This window comes from Salvelinus alpinus, chromosome 35 (genome assembly GCF_045679555.1).
Source record: "Salvelinus alpinus chromosome 35, SLU_Salpinus.1, whole genome shotgun sequence".
Lineage (NCBI taxonomy): Eukaryota > Metazoa > Chordata > Actinopteri > Salmoniformes > Salmonidae > Salvelinus > Salvelinus alpinus.
Window position 1 is genome coordinate 1383287 of NC_092120.1, and position 21335 is coordinate 1404621.

Sequence of the window (21335 nt, forward strand, 5' to 3'; positions counted from 1 at the left end):
AACAGAGGCTAACTGGGGCCAGCACTACTGCTGGCACTTCCTATTTCACAGTGCTGGTATTTACCTGGCATTGAGGCTAACTGGGGCCAGGACTACTGCTGGTACTTCCTATTTCACAGTGCTGGTATTTACCTGGCATTGAGGCTAACTGGGGCCAGCACTACTGCTGGTACTTCCTATTTCACAGTGCTGGTATTTACCTGGCATTGAGGCTAACTGGGGCCAGGACTACTGCTGGCACTTCCTATTTCACAGTGCTGGTATTTACCTGGCATTGAGGCTAACTGGGGCCAGGACTACTGCTGGCACTTCCTATTTCACAGTGCTGGTATTTACCTGGCATTGAGGCTAACTGGGGCCAGCACTACTGCTGGCACTTCCTATTTCACAGTGCTGGTATTTACCTGGCATTGAGGCTAACTGGGGCCAGCACTACTGCTGGCACTTCCTATTTCACAGTGCTGGTATTTACCTGGCATTGAGGCTAACTGGGGCCAGCACTACTGCTGGCACTTCCTATTTCACAGTGCTGGTATTTACCTGGCATTGAGGCTAACTGGGGCCAGCACTACTGCTGGCACTTCCTATTTCACAGTGCTGGTGTTTACCTGGCATTGGGTAGGAAATTATGTGGTAAGAATGTGTACTTTAATAGTATTACATGAGATAATTCAAAATTAGGAAAACACCTGGTCTAATGGGGAAACAAATAAACAATTAATTGGTATTGCTGTGTAATTACCTTCTTATCATGTCTTACTTGATCATTTCTGTACCATACAATAAAGATAATTTCTGTACCATACAATAAAGATAATTTCTGTACCATACAATAAAGATAATTTCTGTACCTTACAATAAAGATAATTTCTGTACCATACAATAAAGATAATTTCTGTACCATACAATAAAGATAATTTCTGTACCATACAATAAAGATAATTTCTGTACCATACAATAAAGATAATTTCTGTACCTTACAATAAAGATAATTTCTGTACCTTACAATAAAGATCATTTCTGTACCTTACAATAAAAAAAATGTCTGTACGTAACGATTGGATAATATAACACTCAACCTACAATGGTGGTTGTAATGAACTAATGGTATAGAATGCTTATGACGGTAGGCTATCATAGGAAAGAGATGTGCCTGTCATAACAGGCCATGACACGTCCTAAAACAGAAGAAATACTGATATAAACGTGTTACAGTACATGAATCAGCTAAATGTTCATGTTTTACGCGTCACATCAGGGTTTATGTGACAGGGTATCATCTTCTCTGATGATTGATTTAGATGGTAGTGTTTAATCCTTCTAGAACACTATCCATTATAGAACAAGCCATTCTAGTATTAGAGCACTGCTGGATGAAGTCAGGCTCTGATGACTACTTCCAGAGATGTGTCACCCACCATTTGCTAAATCAGGTTTCAGGGTCATTATTTCAGCTAACCTGGGGATGTGTTCTGGACATGGTGTCTCCATTGTCCTACTGCCTACAGGGTTTGTTCACGTCAGCTGGTATAGGCTAGTATAGCCCTTGCTCCTGGTGAGTCCATTACTTTGATTGCCATTTGACAATCTGTCTTTATGACAGCCTACTGTGGAGCCTTATCGTCAATAGAAGACAAACACATCGATCCATCACGCAGTGACCTCCAGCAGCTTTTATATCCAGCCGCACACGCAGATGGACAAGTTGAGTGCTTCTTGACAGAATCGGGTATTGATTGCATGGAAATAGTGGGGGCGTCATATTTTTCTGTGCATCTGACTTGACTGTCCTTTTACCACCCTCTGTTCCTCACTCTCTCCCCCTCCTCCCGTCTCTTCCCATGATTCATTAGCAGTCATGGATCCTTATGTATGTTTTTTATTCTCTTTCAACCCCTCGTCTGTTCTAGGTCTTTCTCTCCTTCCTTCCTGCCTGGGTTTTCATCTTCCTACCTTAAGCTCTCTATTCCCTATTGATGTTGTCATCTGCTGTGTTTCTTCTCCTCTCACCGTGTCTCAGAACATTTCTAATTAAAGACGAACAGACTCGTCTCCTGTGTTATTTTTGAAGTATTTTTTATTTTGTCGTGCTTTGTATCTTTCCCCTATAAAGAAATAGTTAGCTATATCAACATGACTATAAAATAAACAGTAGTGAAAGACGAGAAGAAGAGACAAATAGACACAGGAGACAAAGATAGAAAGAACTAGAGAGAACTAGAGAGACAGAGTCAGAGAAGTGGAAAGACAGCAGTTTCTATAGAATAACCAAAAACAACAAACATGGGAGGTGCACAGTTATAACATTTACAATAATCATAACAGTAATAATAATAACAATCATAATAGTCCAAATAATAACAAGAATTAATAAAAAAATCTATAATACCGCAGGTATTTCATAAAGACAAATGATTTTTTCCCCCATCTTTTCTTTTTTGTTTTGATCACTAGACACTAGTTTGTTTGTTTTTGTACCTCTAGGCTAATAATGTGTTAGTATAGTAGCTTCATAATGCTTTCAATAGTCAACTGTTTGTTTTCTCAATTTCTTAAAAGGTTCATTTAAGTTATCTTACTGTTTACATTTTTATACAAATAAAGAATTCAGAGATATGTATGTGTGTGTGTGTGTGTGTGTGTGTGTGTGTGTGTGTGTGTGTGTGTGTGTGTTCTTGGCATTCAGAAAAATATCCATCATGTATTTTTCCTTATTCATTACTTTCCTTTCACTCATTTGTTTCTCTTTAAGACATTTTAAAATTTTTATCCCTTTAAGGGCATTTTAAAATAATTATGCTTTTCCTTAATGTGTCTCGTCGACTTATGTTCCCTTTCTTCTAACTCACGAAAGGAGACTGGCACTAATCCTTTCTTTATTGGCCAACAATAGAGGAGAGATAAAGACAGAGAGAGGGAGGGAGGGAACAAGGGAGAATAAGAGGACGAGAAAGAGAGGTGAATAGAGAGGGAGGGAGAAAGAGAAGGATGGAGGGAGGGAACAAGGGAGAAGAAGAGGACGAGAAAGAGAGGTGAATAGAGAGGGAGGGAACAAGGGAGAAGAAGAGGACGAGAAAGAGAGGTGAATAGAGAGGGAGGGAGAAAGAGAGGTGAATAGAGAGGGAGGGAGAAAGAGAGGTGAATAGAGAGGGAGGGAGAAAGAGAGGTGAATAGAGAGGGAGGGAGAAAGAGAGGTGAATAGAGAGGGAGGGAGAAAGAGAGGTGAATGGAGAGGGAGGGAGAAAGAGGGAGAAAGAGAGGTGAATAGAGAGGGAGGGAGAAAGAGAGGTGAATGGAGAGGGAGGGAGAAAGAGAGGTGAATAGAGAGGGAGGGAGAAAGAGAGGTGAATAGAGAGGGAGGGAGAAAGAGAGGTGAATAGAGAGGGAGGGAGAAAGAGAGGTGAATGGAGAGGGAGGGAGAAAGAGAGGTGAATAGAGAGGGAGGGAGAAAGAGAGGTGAATAGAGAGGGAGGGAGAAAGAGAGGTGAATAGAGAGGGAGGGAGAAAGAGAGAGAGAATTCAAAGAAGAGAAACAACAGTTCTGTTCTGCGAGGAAAGCAGTCATTCATAACAGGAAGGTTTCTAAATTACCCAGAAAACATTGGCAGACTCCCCAGAACGGACGGCAAATACAATACCTGGGTTGTCTGCAGAATTGACTGAACAGTTCAGAAATACTTTATGAGACTTTCAGGGTAACACTCTGCAATGTGGTCAAATAATTATAGATGAGTTGCTCTCTGTTGGCTGATGTGCTTTGGCAATTTCAAGTAATCAAATTGAACATTCAAACTCAATAGCTTCTGGAAACCATACCGACCCCACGTTTTTTTCTCTTTCCTCTCTCTTTCTCCAATTACCACAGGGAAGGAAAGTGCTGAGGCTTTCTTTCTTGTTATCTCTTCTCTCTATCAAAATAATGACCCTATTATCACTTTCCCCTATCTCTGCCATCCTCACTCGCTCCTTCCTCCAGTACATCTACAGTATGGCACAGTTGTAATGTAAGGGCTGGACGTCTCTCTTTCAGTCTTTGTTGTGGTCTGTGTTGTGGTCTGTGTTGTGGTCTGTGTTGTGGTCTGTGTTGTGGTCTGTGTTGTGGTCTGTGCTGTGGTCTGTGTTGTGGTCTGTGTTGTGGTCTGTGTTGTGGTCTGTGTTGTGGTCTGTGATGTGGTCTGTGATGTGGTCTGTGTTGTGGTCTGTGTTGTGGTCTGTGATGTGGTCTGTGTTGTGGTCTGTGTTGTGGTCTGTGTTGTGGTCTGTGTTGTGGTCTGTGTTGTGGTCTGTGTTGTGGTCTGGGTTGTGGTCTGGGTTGTGGTCTGTGTGCAGTAGTATTACAGTAGATTCAGAAGGCCACCCGTCATGGCGTGTTGGGGGAGGGGTGTGGGTTTTGGGGATGGAGGCTACAGTAGGTACTCCTTCTTGCCCTGACTGGCATCATTCCCGTTGAGGAAAGCCTCCTGGACCTCCCCGTGCTCGTCCAGCCCACTGGCCTCATGGGTAAGATATGAACCTGGGAGAGGGAGAATGAACAGAGAGAGAAAAAAGGAGAGAGGGAGAGAGAGGCAGAGAGAGATGCAAAGACAGAGGGGAGAGGAGGAAGAGAGAGAGAGTCATAGAGAGAGAGGAGGCAGAAAGAGAGAGAGAGAGGAGGCATAAAGAGAGAGAAGGTTGTGCAGTAGAGAGAGGGAGACAGGTGAAGGGGTGTGGAGGTTAGTTGTGACAGAGTAATATAATCCTTGTGACATTCTGTGAACACATCAAAGCAATCTCTACCATATTGTTGAAGTCCTACCTGTGATTAATTATTAGTTCAGTTAGAATTAGGTCAGTACCAATTAAGTATAGGCTCCTGGGTACGATATGAGCCTGATAGAGGGAGAGGGGGAAAGGAGAGAGAGGGCCAAGCATGGTGCAAATAGAGAAAAAGAGGGGCGGAGGCATAGAGAAAGAAAGATAAAGGTAGAGAGAGGCACAGAGAGAGGGAGAGAGAGAGAAGGACGGTGGGTAAGTTAGCTACGGCAGAGTAATATAATAAGAGAAAGTCAAACTATGAAACTAAATTCAAAAATTTCTCTCTGATTTACATCATCAGTTCAGAATTTAAAGTGCAAGATACAGATACAGATTAAGCCTAGTCATGCTTTTTAGTCCAGGAGTAGGTTTAATTTGTATCCGGGAAACCTGCCCAACAAGCCCAATCATGTTCAAGCTGACGTATCACTGCAGGAGCCAATGGCAGTCTCTTTGTTGATAGTCTGTCTGGTCAAGGCTTTGATTGGCACACTGGCAGCTACAGCAGGACAGAGACAGGACCCTAATTGTGCTGTTGCCGCTCACTGATTGGTTGTAATGGCTCTGTCTATTTGCTGATTGGCATTCTGGCTGTATGGCCCCTCCCCTGGTCTCAAAGGTTCTATTTCCGGATAACTTTATTGGCACTGAAGGAGGAAAACAGTGGGCTGCCAGAGGCTGTTATGGGGGAGCGTGGGTAACTGCGTTTTTTAAAATTGATGTGCCCTGATACAGTAAACCATAGGGGTCATTAAACAACATGGCCGCGCATACATTTCCCATCAACCCCCCTGGCCAAGATACAAGGTCGTTTGTCATGTTCTGAGGAGAGAGAGGAAAGAGCGTGCCCTTTTCCTCCCCATCTCCCTATCTCATTCCATCCATTTGGGTCCATCTTTTATTAACTATTTTTCATTCAATGAGACAGATACTGTAAAGCGAGGCGAGGCGTGACCTTTAATGGAATTCATATAACTTTTCAATAGTGTGAATGCCATCTGTGTGTGTGTGTGTTTCTGTGCATGTGTGCTTGCGTGTGCATACGTGTGTGTGTTACCTTTCTGTCGGACAGAGCACCAGATGGTGATGATGAGAACACAGATGATGGTGAAGACCAGCAGAGCCAGGACGCCCCCTATCACAGCGTACGGTACTGCACTGTGGGTCTCAATCACTGCACCGGGGTCTGAGAGAGAGAGAGAGAGAGTTAGAGAGTTAGAGAGTTAGAGAGAGAGAGAGAGAGAGAGAGAGAGAGAGAGAGAGAGAGAGAGAGAGAGAGAGAGAGAGAGAGAGAGAGAGAGAGAACACGAAATGGGGCAGAGATATATGTGGAGGAAAGAGAGAAGGAGTATTAAATCAAAGTCTGTACATCCCTGAACGGTGAGATAATCTACTGTATCTTTCACCATATCTGTATTATTACCCACAGAACACTGGAGATTGGAAGAGCTCAGACCAACAGAGCACAGAGCTCCGGTATACAGAGATACCTTTGAGTCAGAGGCAAGTCTGTGTTTACACCACAGACACTCCCAGAATAAAGAAGATTCATACAGGCTGGAGTGAAAATGTAGTGTGACCACCTGTGTGTGAATACATAGTGCCAACCCTGCCCAGAAGACAAGGACACATAGGAATGGGCATGGTCCAAGAACTCTACCAGACTGGAATTTAAACAGGAATCATTAACACAATGCAAAAGAACATGGATGGATGAAGAAAAAAGAGAGCAAAGACGACTGACAAATGAGCAAATGAGAAAGTGTGTGTGTCCGTCTATCTATCAGTGGCAGCACGGGCAAGACAGAAAAATAAAAGAGTGTAGAAGCGTCTGTTGAAGAGTCTGCCGGTGCAATATTTCATGACGGATGAAAAATTAAGTGCTGCCTTCCCATGGTGCATTTCTCTCCCTCGCTGTGCCCAAATCTCGGTGGGTAATGAGTGACAGTATAAAGGAGCCCGCCGATCTCCCCACGCGCCCAATAACGCTCCCGCATCGCTCTCTCTGACATTCAAACACGAGGCACAGCAGGTGCACACCTCCTGTCAGAAAGAGCAGAATAATGCCCTGCTCCCTCTGTTTCATCTCTCCCCCTGAGAGATGGAGAGAGAGAGAGAGAGAGAGAGAGAGAGAGAGAGAGAGAGAGAGAGACCTAAGTGGTTGAGATGATGTGAGAGCAGGTGAGTGAGTGAGTGAGTGAGTGAGTGGTAGAAAGAAAGGAAGGGAGGTAGAAAGGTGGTGAGGGGGAGGAGAGTGGGAGACAGAGAGAGAGAGGTAGAGAGAAGATATAAGACAGAGAAGACGGGATATGATGAGAGGTAAAAGAAAATAGAGGAAAATAAAGACCTGGAGAGTGAGGATGAAAGGGTGAGAGAGAGAGCACGCATGGACAGAAGAGATCCAGGTGGTAACCCTCTGTTCTGTGTGATGACAGCCACTTACTCACAGTGGGAGACAGAGAATCAGCTTGGCTTAACTGCCCTGCCATTGTGTGTGTGTGTGTGTGTGTGTGTGTGTGTGTGTGTGTGTGTGTGTGTGTGTGTGTGTGTGTGTGTGTGTGTGTGTGTGTGTGTGTGTGTGTGTGTGTGTGTGTTTTCAGGGCCGGTTCCAGGCAAAAGCGACATAAGTGGTCGGTTAGGACCCCAGAAAAAATTATAATAATACCGGTCATCATATCCTATATATACAATATATATATATATATATGGATGAGATGAGAGGGAGTTAGAGAGGTGGTGATGGAGGAGGGAGATAGAGGTAGAGGTAGAGAGAAACTGCCCCATTGCCCCCAGCCTTATTCTAAAATGGGTTTCATTGCACCCCCCCCCCCCCCCCCCCTCAGCCTACACACAATATACCATAATGACAAAGCAAACCCAGGTTTTTAGATTTTTTGTTGTTGAAAAAAACAAACTGAAATATCACATTTACATAAGTATTCAGACCATTTACTCAGTACTTTGTTGAAGCACCTTTGCCAGCGATTACAGCCTCCAGTCTTCTTGGGTATGACGCTACAAGCTTGGCACACCTGTATTTGCAGATCCTCTCAAGCTCTGTCACGTTGGATGGGGAGCGTCCAGTCCGGGTTCTGGCTGGGCCACTCAAGGACATTCAGAGACTTGTCCCGAAGCCACTCCTGCGTTCTCTTGGCTGTGTGCTTAGGGTCGTTGTCCTGTTGGAAGATGAACCTTCGCCCCAGTCCGAGGTCCTGAGCTCTCTGGAGCAGGTTTTATCAAGGATCTCTCTGTACTTTCCCTCGATCCTGCTAGTCTACCAGTCCCTGCCGCTGAAAAATATCCTCACAGCATGATGCTGCCACCACCATGCTTCACTGTAGGGATGGTAACAGGTTTCCTCCAGACGTGACACTTGGCATTCAGACAAAAGAGTTCAGTCTTGGTTTCATCAGACCAGAGAATCTTGTTTCTCGTGGTCTGAGAGTCCTTTAAGTGCCTTTTTGCAAACTCTAAGCGGGCTGTCATGTTCCTTTTACTGAAGATTGGCTTCCGTCTTGCCACTCAAACATAAAGACCTGATAGGTGGAGTACTGCCGAGATGGTTCCCCACAGAGGAACTCTGGAACTCTGTCAGAGTGACCGTCGGGTTCTTGGTCACCTCCCTGACCAAGGCCCTTCTCCCCCGATTGCTTAGTTTGGCTGGGCGGACAGCTCTAGGAACAGTTTTTGTGGTTCCAAACTTCTTCCATTTAAGAATGATGGAGGCCACTGTGTTCTTGGGGACTTTAAATGCTGCAGATATGTTTTGGTACCCTTCCCCAGATCTGTGCCTCCACACAATCCTGTCTCGAAGCTCTACGGACAATTCCTTCGAGTTCATGACTTTGTTCTGCTCTGACATGCACTGTCAACTGTGGGACCTTATATAGACAGGTGTGTGCATTTCCAAATCATATCCAATCAATTGAATTTACCACAGGTGGACTCCAATCAAGTTGTAGAAACAGCTAAAGGATGATTAATGGAAATAGGATTCACCTGAGCTCAATTTAGAGACTTTTAGCAAAGGGTCTGAATACTTATGTAAAAAATAAGTATATTTTTAAGTTGTAATACATTTTCTAAAATGTAAAAAAACGGGTATTGTGTGTAGATTGATGAGGGGAAAAAAATATTTAATAAATTTTAGAATAAGGCTGTAACGTAACAAAATGTGAAAAAATATAAGGAGTCTGAATACTTTCGGAATGCACTGTAAATATATATACGTATATCACTCTCTCTATATATATATATATATATATATATATATATATATATATAGTGGCTGCGAAAGTATTCACCCCATTGGCATTTTTACTATTTTGTTGCCTTACGACCTGGAATTAAAATAGATTTTTGGGGGGTTTGTATCATTTGATTTACACAACATGCCTACCACTTTGAAGATGCATAATCTTTTTTATTGTGAAACAAACAAGAAATAAGACAAGTGAATACTTTGCAGAGCAACTTTTTGTAGTAATTACAGCTGCAAGTATCTTGGGGTATGTCTCTATAAGCTTGGCACATTTAGCCACTGGGATTTTTGCCCGTTCATCAAGGTAAAACTGCTCCAGCTCCTTCAAGTTGGATGGGTTCCGCTGGTGTACAGCAATCTTTAAGTCATACCACATATTCTCAATTGGATTGAGGTCTGGGCTTTGACTAAGCCATTCCAAGACATTTAAATGTTTCCCCTTAAACCACTCAAGTGTTGCTTTAGCAGTATGCTTAGGGTCATTGTCCTGCTGGAAGGTGAACCTCCATCCCAGTCTCAAATCTCTGGAAGACTGAAACCGGTTTCCCTCAAGAATTTCCCTGTATTTAGCGCCATCAATCATTCCTTCAATTCTGACCAGTTTCCCAGTCCCTGCCGATTAAAAACATTTCCACAACATGATGCTGCCACCACCATGCTTCACTGTGTTCACCATCACTGTGATGGTGTTCTCGGGGTGAAGAGAGGTGTTGAGTTTGCGCCAGACAAGACAAGCGTTTCCCTTGATGGCCAAAAAGCTACATTTTATTCTCATCTGACCAGAGTACCTTCTTCCATATGTGTGGGGAGTCTCCCACATGCTTTTTGGCGAACACCAAACGTGTTTGCTTATTTTTTTCTTTAAGCAATGGCTTTTTCCTGGCCACGCTTCCATAAAGCCCAGCTCTGTGGAGTGTACGGCTTAAAGTGGTCCTTTGGACAGATACTCCAATCTCCTCTGTGTAGCTTTGCAGCTCTTTCAGGGTTATCTTTGGGCTCTTTGTTGCCTCTCTGATTAATGCCCTCCTTACCTGGTCTGTGAGTTTTGGTGGGCGGCCCTCTCTTGGCAGGTTTGTTGTGGTGCCATATTCTTTCAATTTTTTAATAATGGATTTAATGGTGCTCCGGGGATGTTCAAAGTTCCTGATATTTTTTTAATAACCCAAACCTGATCTGTACTTCTCCGCAACTTTGTCCCTGAGCTGTTTCGAGAGCTCCTTGGTCTTCATGGTGCCGCTTGCTTGGTGATGCCCCTTGCTTAGTGGTGTTGCAGACTCTGGGGCCTTTCAGAACAGGTGTATATATACTGAGATCAGATCATGTGACACTTAGATTGCACACAGGTGGACTTTATTTAACTAATTATGTGACTTCTGAAGGTAATCGGTTGCACCATATTTATTTAGGGGCTTCATAGCAAAGGGGCTGAATGCATATGCACCCACCAGTTTTCAGGTTTATCTATTTAAAAAAAAAAAATTGAACAAGTCATTTTTTAAATTTCACTTCACCAATTTGGACTATTTTGTATTTCATTCATTACATGACATCCACATAAAAATCTATTTACATTACAGGTTGTAATGCAACAAAATAGGAAAAACTCCAAGGGGGATGTCACGCCCTGACCGTAGATTGCTTTGTATGTTTCTATTTTTTGTTTGGTCAGGGTGTGATGTGGGTGGGCCTTCTATGTTTGTATGTCTAGGTTTTGTATTTCTATGTTTTGTATTTCTATGTGTTTGGCCTGGTATTTACATTTACATTTAAGTCATTTAGCAGACGCTCTTATCCAGAGCGACTTACATTTTTAACCTTTATTTAACTAGGCAAGTCAGTTAAGAACAAACTCTTATTTTCAATGACGGCCTAGGAACAGTGGGTTAACTGCCTTGTTCAGGGGCAGAACGACAGATTTGTACCTTGTCAGCTCGGGGATTTGAACTTGCAACCTTTCGGTTACTAGCCCAACGCTCTAACCACTAGGCTACCCTGCCGCCCCTGAACAGCAGGCGTAAAAGAAACACAGACCGGACAAGTAGAAGTGCAATGGATTATGGTCATTGTGTTAATTACCAATTCCCCCCCTGTATTTTCCGTATCCCTCAATCCCTGCTTGCTGTCCCAGCTACACTTCTGTAGAAGTAGGCAACAAAGATCAGGTCCCTCTCTTCTAGAATGTCCAGGAAACTGTTCCTCTCCTCCTCACTCCATGACTCAAACCATTGGCTCCAGAGGCGCAGCTGGCACTCAAAGATATTTGGTGGGCTGTCCATAACCTGTAGCGTATTGAGCGACGCGAAGAGGGTACACACATTCACTGGCACAGCGTCCCCAAAAGGATCTGCAGAAACTGTTCCCTCTGGGCAGTGCCCCAGCTCAGGAACCATCTCAATACACAACGCTGCTCCTGAAGAGTTACGTAGGAGAGTGGCAGAGGCTCTCTGTCTGCTGCTGAGTTCAGAGAGGTACAAGAGACGTTCTCCGAGAAGGGAGGCACTAAAAACGGTGGTACTGACGAAAAGTCTGCCAGGCTGGGTGAAGACGAGCTGGACTGTGGGCAGAGCCAACCAGGCATAGCATAGCAAAATGTGTAGAATTGCAGGAAATTTGATTTACATTAGCAAAAATGTATCTCTGCCCCATGGCAAAATGAGCACAATTGTATGAAATATTTAAAAAAAAAAATCAAAATTCTCTCCACCCCATGGCAAAATGTTTTGAACTGCAGGAAATCAACTTTAAAACGTACAACCAAATCTCGCTTAGTGCCTCCAAAAGGCTAGAGCTGGCCCTGGCCCTGTGTGTGTGTGTGTGTGTGTGTGTGTGTGTGTGTGTGTGTGTGTGTGTGTGTGTGTGTGTGTGTGTGTGTGTGTGTGTGTGTGTGTGTGTGTGTGTGTGTGTGTGTGTGTGTGTGTGTGTGTGTGTGTGTGTGAGTGAGTGAGTGAGTGAGTGAGTGTGTGAGTGTGTGAGTGTGTATGTATGCGTGCGTATGTGTCATTCCACCCACAGATCCTTGTGTCCCTCACAGAAGTCCTATGGCCATCCCATCCCTGGGTCTATAACAATAACACAGTACATGTGTGCTCCCACCCCATGGGACTTACACACTGACACAGCCCCAACACTGAGTGGCCAGAGCACAGCATCAGCCAGCCATTGATGAGAGTGGGGGAATGTGTGTGTATGTGTGTGAGAGCGTGTGTGGGAAGGCCAGTCAAGGGCCTTCCTTTCCTTTCCTTCCAGTTCTCTGCTGCCAATGACTGGACTGAATTGGAGTTGGAGACTTATATCTCCCTCTCTAACTTTAAGCATCAGCTGTCAGAGCAGCTTACCGGTCGCTGCAGCTGTACACAGCCCATCTGTAAATAGCCCATCCAACCAACTACCTACCTCATCCCCATATTTGTTTTTGTTTTTCTGCTCTTTTGCACACCAGTATTTCTACTTGCACATCCTCATATGTACATATATCACTCCAGTGTAAATTGCTAAATTGAAATTACTTTGCCACTATTGGCCTATTTATTGCCTTACCTCCTTACTTCATATGCACACACTGTATACAGATTTTTCTATTGTGTTATTGACTGTACGTTTGTTAATCCCATGTGTAACTGTGTTGTTGTTTTTGTCGCACTGCTTTGCTTTATCTTGGCCAGGTCGCAGTTGTAAATGAGAACTTGTCCTCAACTGGCCTACCTGGTTAAATAAAGGTGAATTAAAAATAAAGGAAAAAAAGGAAGGTTAAAGCAGACAAAGGGTGTCAGTGACAAGAAAAGGACAGAGAAGAGAGGACGACAAGAGCTGTTGAGAGGCAGTGATTGTGACCATAAAGGAAGGGAAGGATGGAGAGATGGAGAGGAGGAGTGTGTTAAGGGTGAGGGAGGGCTGTACGTTACCTCGGGGGTCCGGTGCGTAGCTGGGGGTTAGGAGGAGGGTGGTTGGGTGGGAGGTGGCATGATGGGAGGTGGGAAGGACAATGGTAGTGACAGACACATTCTCTACAACAGACAAGGCAAGGATAACACATTATAAGACAATCATAGTTTTCTATGAAAGACAGGTTCTAGATCAGTGGTCACCAATCGGTCGATCGCCATCGACTGCTCGATCTCCAAGGCATTCCTAGTCGATCAGCAATGTTTTTTGTAAAAAACCCAACGATAAAGCCTTCGTTTTGCACTGTTGTCAGTAGGTGCACTTGATTCAGCAGCCCTAGCGCCGGGAAGGCATTTTCAACCATGTCATGTGTCTGAAAGTATAACTCCGCCTACCCGGCGGGCCCAGGGAGCTTATCAAGTACACCGATAGACCTACCACGGGCCAATCAGATAGCTCAGATCACTGTGTCTGCAGTTTCCTCGAGCCATAGACTAAAGATAAACCTCGAATGCACATCAAAGTTGATACAGTAAGATTTCAAAACCATGAGAAGAGAGAGACTCAACGAATACAGCAAAGAGCTGCTGTTTTTATGAGTAAGTTCATGTTTAAGTTGTTATTCAGCACTGTCAACACTGTTCAACACTTTTATATGCCATAAAATGTGCATTCACCCACTCACGCTAGAACCAGCACTGCAGCTGCAATAAAATGAGTATAGAAGTGTTCCGATAAGCTTCCGTTTGTTATTATTAGCGGCTTGTGTCTTTTTTAATATCGAGGAATATTTCACTTTCTCTGGTCATAGTAGTAACAACGTGAATTGGTGCATGAGGTAGAAATAATGCAGTGCAACTTGAGTTATCCATCAGCAGGAAGACTGTCCCCTTTTCTCAGCGGAGGGAGGGAGAGCGGAGGGAGGGAGAGCGGAGGGAGGGAGAGCGGAGGGAGGGAGAGCGGAGGGAAGGTGAGCGGAGGGAGGGAGAGCGGAGGGAAGGTGAGCGGAGGGAGGGAGAGCGGAGGGAGGGAGAGCGGAGGGAGGGAGAGCGGAGGGAGGGAGAGCGGAGGGAGGGAGAGCGGAGGGAAGGAGAGCGGAGGGAGGGAGAGCGGAGGGAGGGAGAGCGGAGGGAGGGAGAGCGGAGGGAGAGAGAGCGGAGGGAAGGTGAGCGGAGGGAGGGAGAGCGGAAGGAAGGTGAGCGGAGGGAAGGTGAGCGGAGGGAGGGAGAGCGGAGGGAAGGTGAGCGGAGGGAGGGAGAGCGGAGGGAGGGTGAGCGGAGGGAGGGAGAGCGGAGGGAAGGTGAGCGGAGGGAGGGAGAGCGGAGGGAGGGAGAGCGGAGGGAGGGAGAGCGGAGGGAGGGAGAGCGGAGGGAAGGAGAGCGGAGGGAGGGAGAGCGGAGGGAGGGAGAGCGGAGGGAGGGAGAGCGGAGGGAGAGAGAGCGGAGGGAAGGTGAGCGGAGGGAGGGAGAGCGGAAGGAAGGTGAGCGGAGGGAAGGTGAGCGGAGGGAGGGAGAGCGGAGGGAAGGTGAGCGGAGGGAGGGAGAGCGGAGGGAAGGTGTGCGGAGGGAGGGAGAGCGGAGGGAGGGAGAGCGGAGGGAGGGAGAGCGGAGGGAGGGAGAGCGGAGGGAAGGTGTCGGTATGTCGTGTGAGAGGCAGCCTCACCGCTGCTCCCTCCCTCTCCTCAGACTGACCATCAGATACAGGCCATCAGTCCAGTAATACAAATAAATATATTATTATGTTTACTCAGCTGTGCCTCACAAGTAATACAACACATGATCTATTACCAGTGTGATGATATACCTACATTTTTAAATATAATTTCAAAATGGTCTGCAGTGATAATGTATTGGGCCTATAGCCTACTGGACAAACCTCATTGATACAGAACTGGTTTTAATTGGTTAATGTTGCATAGGTTTACATTCTTTAAGTCATGTTTAAAAAAAAATCTGAGAGGCCTCCTGAGTGGTGCAGCGGTCTGAGACGCTGCATCGCAGTGGTAGCTGTGCCACTAGAAATCCTGGTTAGATTCCAGGCTCTGTCTGTCGCGATTCCAGGCTCTGTCGACTGTGTTTGGCCGACAGGGATGTTCTTGTCCCATCGTGCACTAGCGACTCCTGTGGCGGGCCGGGTGCAATGTACACTGACACGGTCGCCAGGTGTACAGTGTTTCCTCTGACACATTGGTGCGGCTGGCTTCCGGGTTAAGTGGGCATTGTGTCAAGAAGCAATGCGGCTTTCCTGGGTTGTGTTTCGGAGGACGCACGGCTCTCAACCTTCACCTCTCCCGAGTCCATACGGGAGTTGCAGAGATGGGACAAGACTGTAACTTACCAATTGATTACCACGAAATTGGGGAGAAAAATAGTTTAAAAAATAGATAATAATAATCTGAGCGGTAGATCTTGAGTCAGAAAAGGTTGGTGACCACTGTTCTAGATGGTATGGTTACTACAGACATATGATCTACCATGACATACATTTCTATAGACTAGTAGCTAGGGAGACAGACATTGGCAAATGACATCGACACATTCACTATAAGACAATGGTTGGGATGCAGACATATTTTCTACCATAGACACATTGTCGATGACTCAGTAGCTAGGGAGACAGAAGATATTGTGTTTGATGGAAGCATTCTCTGTGAAACAATGTTATGGGACAGACACATTCAATATGAGACAATAGATTGGATACTGACACAATGGTAAGGTAAAATGCCTGTTGAGACAGTGAGGGTACAGTTAAGTGGTTTTAAGTGACTGAGACAGTTGGATTGAGTGAGAGGCTGGGAGCACGGTGCGTGTGTGTGAGTGTGTGTGAAACACTTTATCAAACTGTCCATTTGAAACAGCAGGGTGCAGTAGAGATATGTTTCATCGAACCACTGTGTGCCTCTCTCTCACGAGCCATGCGTCACGCACGCACGCACACACACACTCGCGCACTCACACACACACACCTCGGTCTAGAGTAATTTATTGGTAACTACTCTTCCGTCTGCTCTCCCTCTCTCCCTCTTCTCCCACTGGCCCTGAGACCCTCCATCTGTTCTTCCTCTGCCACTCCTCTTACATCAGCATAAACCTCATCCCTCTCTCCTCCTCTCCTCTTCCTTTCAGCCTGCCTTCATTCACTCGTCCACATCCTCCCTCTATCCCGTCAGTGTCCAACCTCAGCTTTCCTGTCACTTATGCAACACACAAGTGTGTGTTTGCGTCATCCATGTGGGTATGCATACATGTGAGTCAGAGAGAACTTAAAACGGTTCTTCGGCTGTGAGAGAAAGACTTCACTAAGGAATGGGTCAGTGTGTGTGTGTGTGTGTGTGTGTGTGTGTGTGTGTGTGTGTGTGTGTGTGTGTGTGTGTGTGTGTGTGTGTCTCACACCTGAGGCAGAGGGATTAATGGGCAGGGTCAGTCAGCTAATTAGTTGTACACTGATTCATATCTCTTGACCATCAAAACTACATTCTGGGAAGACTTATAAATAATGACTTCTCTCCATTTCTCTCTTTCATTCTATCTCCCTCCTCTCTCCTCCAACATCCTTTCCTCTCTCTACTCAAATCTCCCTTCTTTCCCTCAGATGCGATCCTCCTCAACCTTAATCACTCTCCTCTCTCCCACGCACTCTTTCATTCCGCTTCCACATTCCCTTGTTCCTTTTCTTATTCCATTCCTCTATGAGCACCCTCTCTCTCTAAAGCTGAATTACTATGCGGCTGTACAGCCAGTCAGCACACCGCCAGGCATTCTCCTATCATATTGTTATTCTGTTCGCTCGCCACTCAGACACCTATATTCACGGCTGTTTTCTCATTTGCATGTTGAAGTTGTTGATAACGACGTTTCTCTCAAATATCATTTCTTAAACTAGAGAGATAAAACACTCACGTATGATTGAACATTCCCTGTTTCTGCGTGTTTTTCTGTTCCGGTGCTGTAGTAAGCTATGTGTCACTCACAACACAAGGCTAAATGTCATCTAGCCGCTGGTCAGAAGGCCTCGTCCCTTACCGCTGCTCCACATTGATTTGGTCACAGCCTACACTACATTGACTTTCTCACTGTCAATAGAAGACTGTGAAGAGCCACAAGGGGAAATACACCACCTAGGATTCAGCTTTTTTCACCTAATCTTTCCTCTGTTTCTACCCCCCTCCCTCACCCTCCCTCACCCTCTCCTAACCCCCTCCCTCCCCCTCTCCTAACCTCCCACCCTCTCTCTCACCCTCCCTCTCTTTTTCTTTAGTCATTCAATAAATAGAGGTATATTTTAATTAGTGACTTAGCTCATTACCCTAACCACTGCACTCATCTTCCCCCAGATCACAACTATATCTCTCCATCCATCCCTCTACCCTTTTCTTTTCTCCTGTCTATTCTCTCTCTCTCTCTCTCTCCCTCCCTCCATCCATCTCCAACACTCTCAAAATTCAGTTCTAATGGGCTTTATTGTCTTGCAGCAATCCATTTCATCACAGCAGCTCAGTTGAATGACATACTGTAAGCAGACCCTCAGGGCTTTGCAGAGACAATCAGTAACGTTCTCCTCTGAGCTCCACCAGCAATATCACCAACATCTCACCACCACCATGCCATCCCACCACACCACCACCACGCCATCCCACCACAACGCCATCCCACCACAACGCCACCACGCCATCCCACCACAACACCATCCCACCACACCACCACCACGCCATCCCACCACACTACACCACCACCACGCCATCCAACCACAACGCCATCCCACCACAACGCCATTCCACCACACCACCACCACACCGCCACCTCGCCATCCCACCACACCGCCACCACGCCATCCCACCATACCACCACCACACCACACCACACCATCCCACCACACCGCCACCACGCCATCCCACCATACCACCACCACACCACACCACCACACCGCCACCACGCCATCCCACCACCACACCATCCCACCACACCGCCACCTCGCCATCCCACCATACCACCACCACACCATCCCACCACACCATCCCACCACCACACCACACCATCCCACCACACCGCCACCACGCCATCCCACCATACCACCACCACACCACACCATCCCACCACACCGCCACCTCGCCATCCCACCACACCGCCACCACGCCATCCCACCATACCACCACCACAACACACCATCCCACCACACCGCCACCACGCCATCCCACCATACCACCACCACACCATACCATCCCACCACACCGCCACCTCGCCATCCCACCATACCACCACCACACCATCCCACCACACCGCCACCACACCACACCATCACCACCACCACGCCATCCCACCACACCACCACCACGCCATCCCACCACACCGCCACCACGCCATCCCAAAACACCGCCACCACGCCATCCCACCACACCGCCACCACACCATCCCACCACCACCATGCCATCCCACAGCACCGCAACCACGCAATCCCACCACCCCGCCATCCCACCACACCACCACCATGCCATTCCACCACCACACCATCCCACCACCACCACGCCATCCCACCACCACCACTCCACCGCCATCCCACCACCACCACACCGCCACCATGCCATTCCACCACCACACCATCCCACCACCACGCCATCCCACCACACTGCCACCACCACGCCATCCCACCACACCACCACCATGCCATTCCACCACACCACATCGCACCGCTACCATGCCATCCCACCACACCACCACCATGCAATCCCACTACGCCATCCCACCACGCCACCACCATGCCATCCCACCACACCGCCACGACGCCATCCCACCACCACGCCATCCCACCTCCACCACGCCATCCCACCACACCACCACCACGCCATCCCACCACACCACCACCACGCCACCACCATGCCATCTCACCACACCACCACCATGCCATCCCACCACGCCACCACCATGCCATCCCACCACACCACCACCATGCCATCCCACCATGCAATCCCACCACACCACCACCAAGCCACCCCACCCCACCACCACGCCATCCCACCACACCACCACCATGCCATTCCACCACACCACATCGCACCGCTACCATGCCATCCCACCACCATGCAATCCCACCACGCCATCCCACCACCATGCCATCCCACCACACCACCACCACACCATCCCACCACACCACCACCATGCCATCCCACCACACCACCATCCCACCACACCACCACCATGTCATCCCACCACACCACCATCCCACCACACCACCACCATGCCATCCCACCACACCACCATCCCACCACACCACCACCATGTCATCCCACCACACCACCACCATGCCTTCCCAGCACACCACCACCACCACACCACCACCATCCCACCACCACGCCATCCCACCACACCACACCACCCCAACACACCACCACCATGCCACCACACCACCACACCACCACCATCCCACCACCACGCCATCCCACTACCACCATGCCATCCCACCACACCACCATCCCACCACACCACCACCATCCCACCACCACGCCATCCCACCACGCCATCCCAACACACCACCACCATGCCACCACACCACCACACCGCCACCATGCCATCCCACCACACCGCCGACACGCCATCCCACCACACCGCCACCACGCCATCCCACCACACCGGCACCATGCCATCCCACCACACCGCCACCACGCCTTCCCACTACACCACACCGCCACCACGCCATCCCACCACAACCACGCCATCCCACCACACTGCTACCACGCCACCCCACAGCACCGCCACCACGCCATCTCACCACAACCACGCCATCCCACCACACTGCCACCACGCCATCCCACAGCACCGCCACCACACCATCTCACCACAACCACGCCATCCCACCAGACCACCGCCATCCCACCACCATCTTGCTCCTTAACAATGGTGGTGACTGCAACCAACCAACGCCTCATCCAGACTAACAACAATCTGATGAGTACAGGCTCTCTTGTGCAATCAGTTCACCCAAAACAGAACCTCATATCTATATTATATACGTACGTGGGAGCTTGACACGTGCACATGTATAATGCGCATGCACATCCACATTTTCTCTCTCACACACACACACAGACTTAAACCTGCTGAATAAAGATTTCGCGGCATTGGGCCTGGCTCCGCAGAGACTCACCAACCTCTCACTCTCTATCTGCTTTTCAAAGCATCACCCAGCCTCGAAAAGCTCCTGCAACAAATTGGCCTCCGTTTTGTCCTGATTTTGCGCTTCATGGCCACATCAGACACTAGATAACTCTGGGAGCTGGTTGACGGGATGAGGGGTCGTTTTTCAGATCTGTCATAGTGAGCTGTTTTAGCTGACTCATCATCGCCACAAAGCCTTGCACTGTCAGGCGCCCCACCCCAGTGCACCTTGGGATTTCCAGAGGCAAGCGTGGCTAATCCAACTTGGGCAAGCCCCTAACTGAACAATAACCTGGCTTCGACCTCTCTCCCTACTTCCTCTCCCCCTCTCTCTGTCCCTCTTGGACTGAACAAGACAGGAACCCTCCAGAGAGCTCTGAACTACAGTACACCCAGAAAAGATGGCAAACTACTGCCAAGGTGAGAAAAGTAGGAGGAGGGAAGCAGAGAGAGAGAGAGAGAGGGAGGAGGAGGCGAGAGAACAAAGAGAGGATAAGATATATAGACATTTAGAGAGAAGGAGTAGGGGTAAGATATATAGAAGGAGAAAAACAGGAGGAAAGAGGGTAGAGAAAGAAAAAAGGAATAGGTTTGGTTGACAGAGAGAGAGGAAGGGAAACAAAAACAAGAAGAAAGAACGAAGAGCCAGAAAAAGAAGGACCCTTCTAGGAGACGGACGATAGAGACCAAGGAAGAATAACTATTCTTGGAGACAGACGATAGAGACCAAGGAAGAAGAACCATTCTTGGAGACAGACGATAGAGACCAAGGAAGAATAACTATTCTTGGAGACAGACGATAGAGACCAAGGAAGAAGAACCATTCTTGGAGACAGACGATAGAGACCAAGGAAGAAGAACCATTCTTGGAGACAGACGATAGAGACCAAGGAAGAAGAACCATTCTTGGAGACAGACGATAGAGACCAAGGAAGAATAACTATTCTTGGAGACAGACGATAGAGACCAAGGAAGAAGAACCATTCTTGGAGACAGACGATAGAGACCAAGGAAGAAGAACCATTCTTGGAGACAGATGATAGAGACCAAGGAAGAAGAACTATTCTTGGAGACAGACGATAGAGACCAAGGAAGAATAACTATTCTTGGAGACAGACGATAGAGACCAAGGAAGAAGAACCATTCTTGGAGACAGACGATAGAGACCAAGGAAGAAGAACCATTCTTGGAGACAGATGATAGAGACCAAGGAAGAAGAACTATTCTAGGAGACAGACGATAGAGAC

General features: G+C 47.4%; 1 protein-coding gene and 1 pseudogene across 5 annotated transcripts in view; both read right to left on the minus strand.

The window, feature by feature from the left end:
- Window positions 1-2059: 2059 nt before the first annotated feature.
- The window catches only part of LOC139563930 (cell adhesion molecule 4-like), a 221779-nt gene continuing 202503 nt past the window's right edge, over window positions 2060-21335 (minus strand). For 3 of the 5 annotated variants that reach the window (XM_071382967.1, XM_071382970.1, XM_071382966.1), the window contains exons 7-9: window positions 12958-13059; window positions 5852-5980; window positions 2060-4513 (exon numbers count right to left, since the gene is read on the minus strand). In XM_071382967.1, the coding sequence (XP_071239068.1) occupies window positions 4404-4513; window positions 5852-5980; window positions 12958-13059 (341 nt within the window). In that variant the 3' untranslated portion in view covers window positions 2060-4403. Of the gene's footprint in view, window positions 4514-4795; window positions 4870-5851; window positions 5981-12957; window positions 13060-21335 lie in introns of all 5 variants that reach the window. The other 2 variants (XM_071382968.1, XM_071382969.1) reach the window with 2 other exon arrangements.
- On the minus strand, window positions 11038-12951 carry LOC139563932 (uncharacterized protein C14orf119 homolog; annotated as a pseudogene).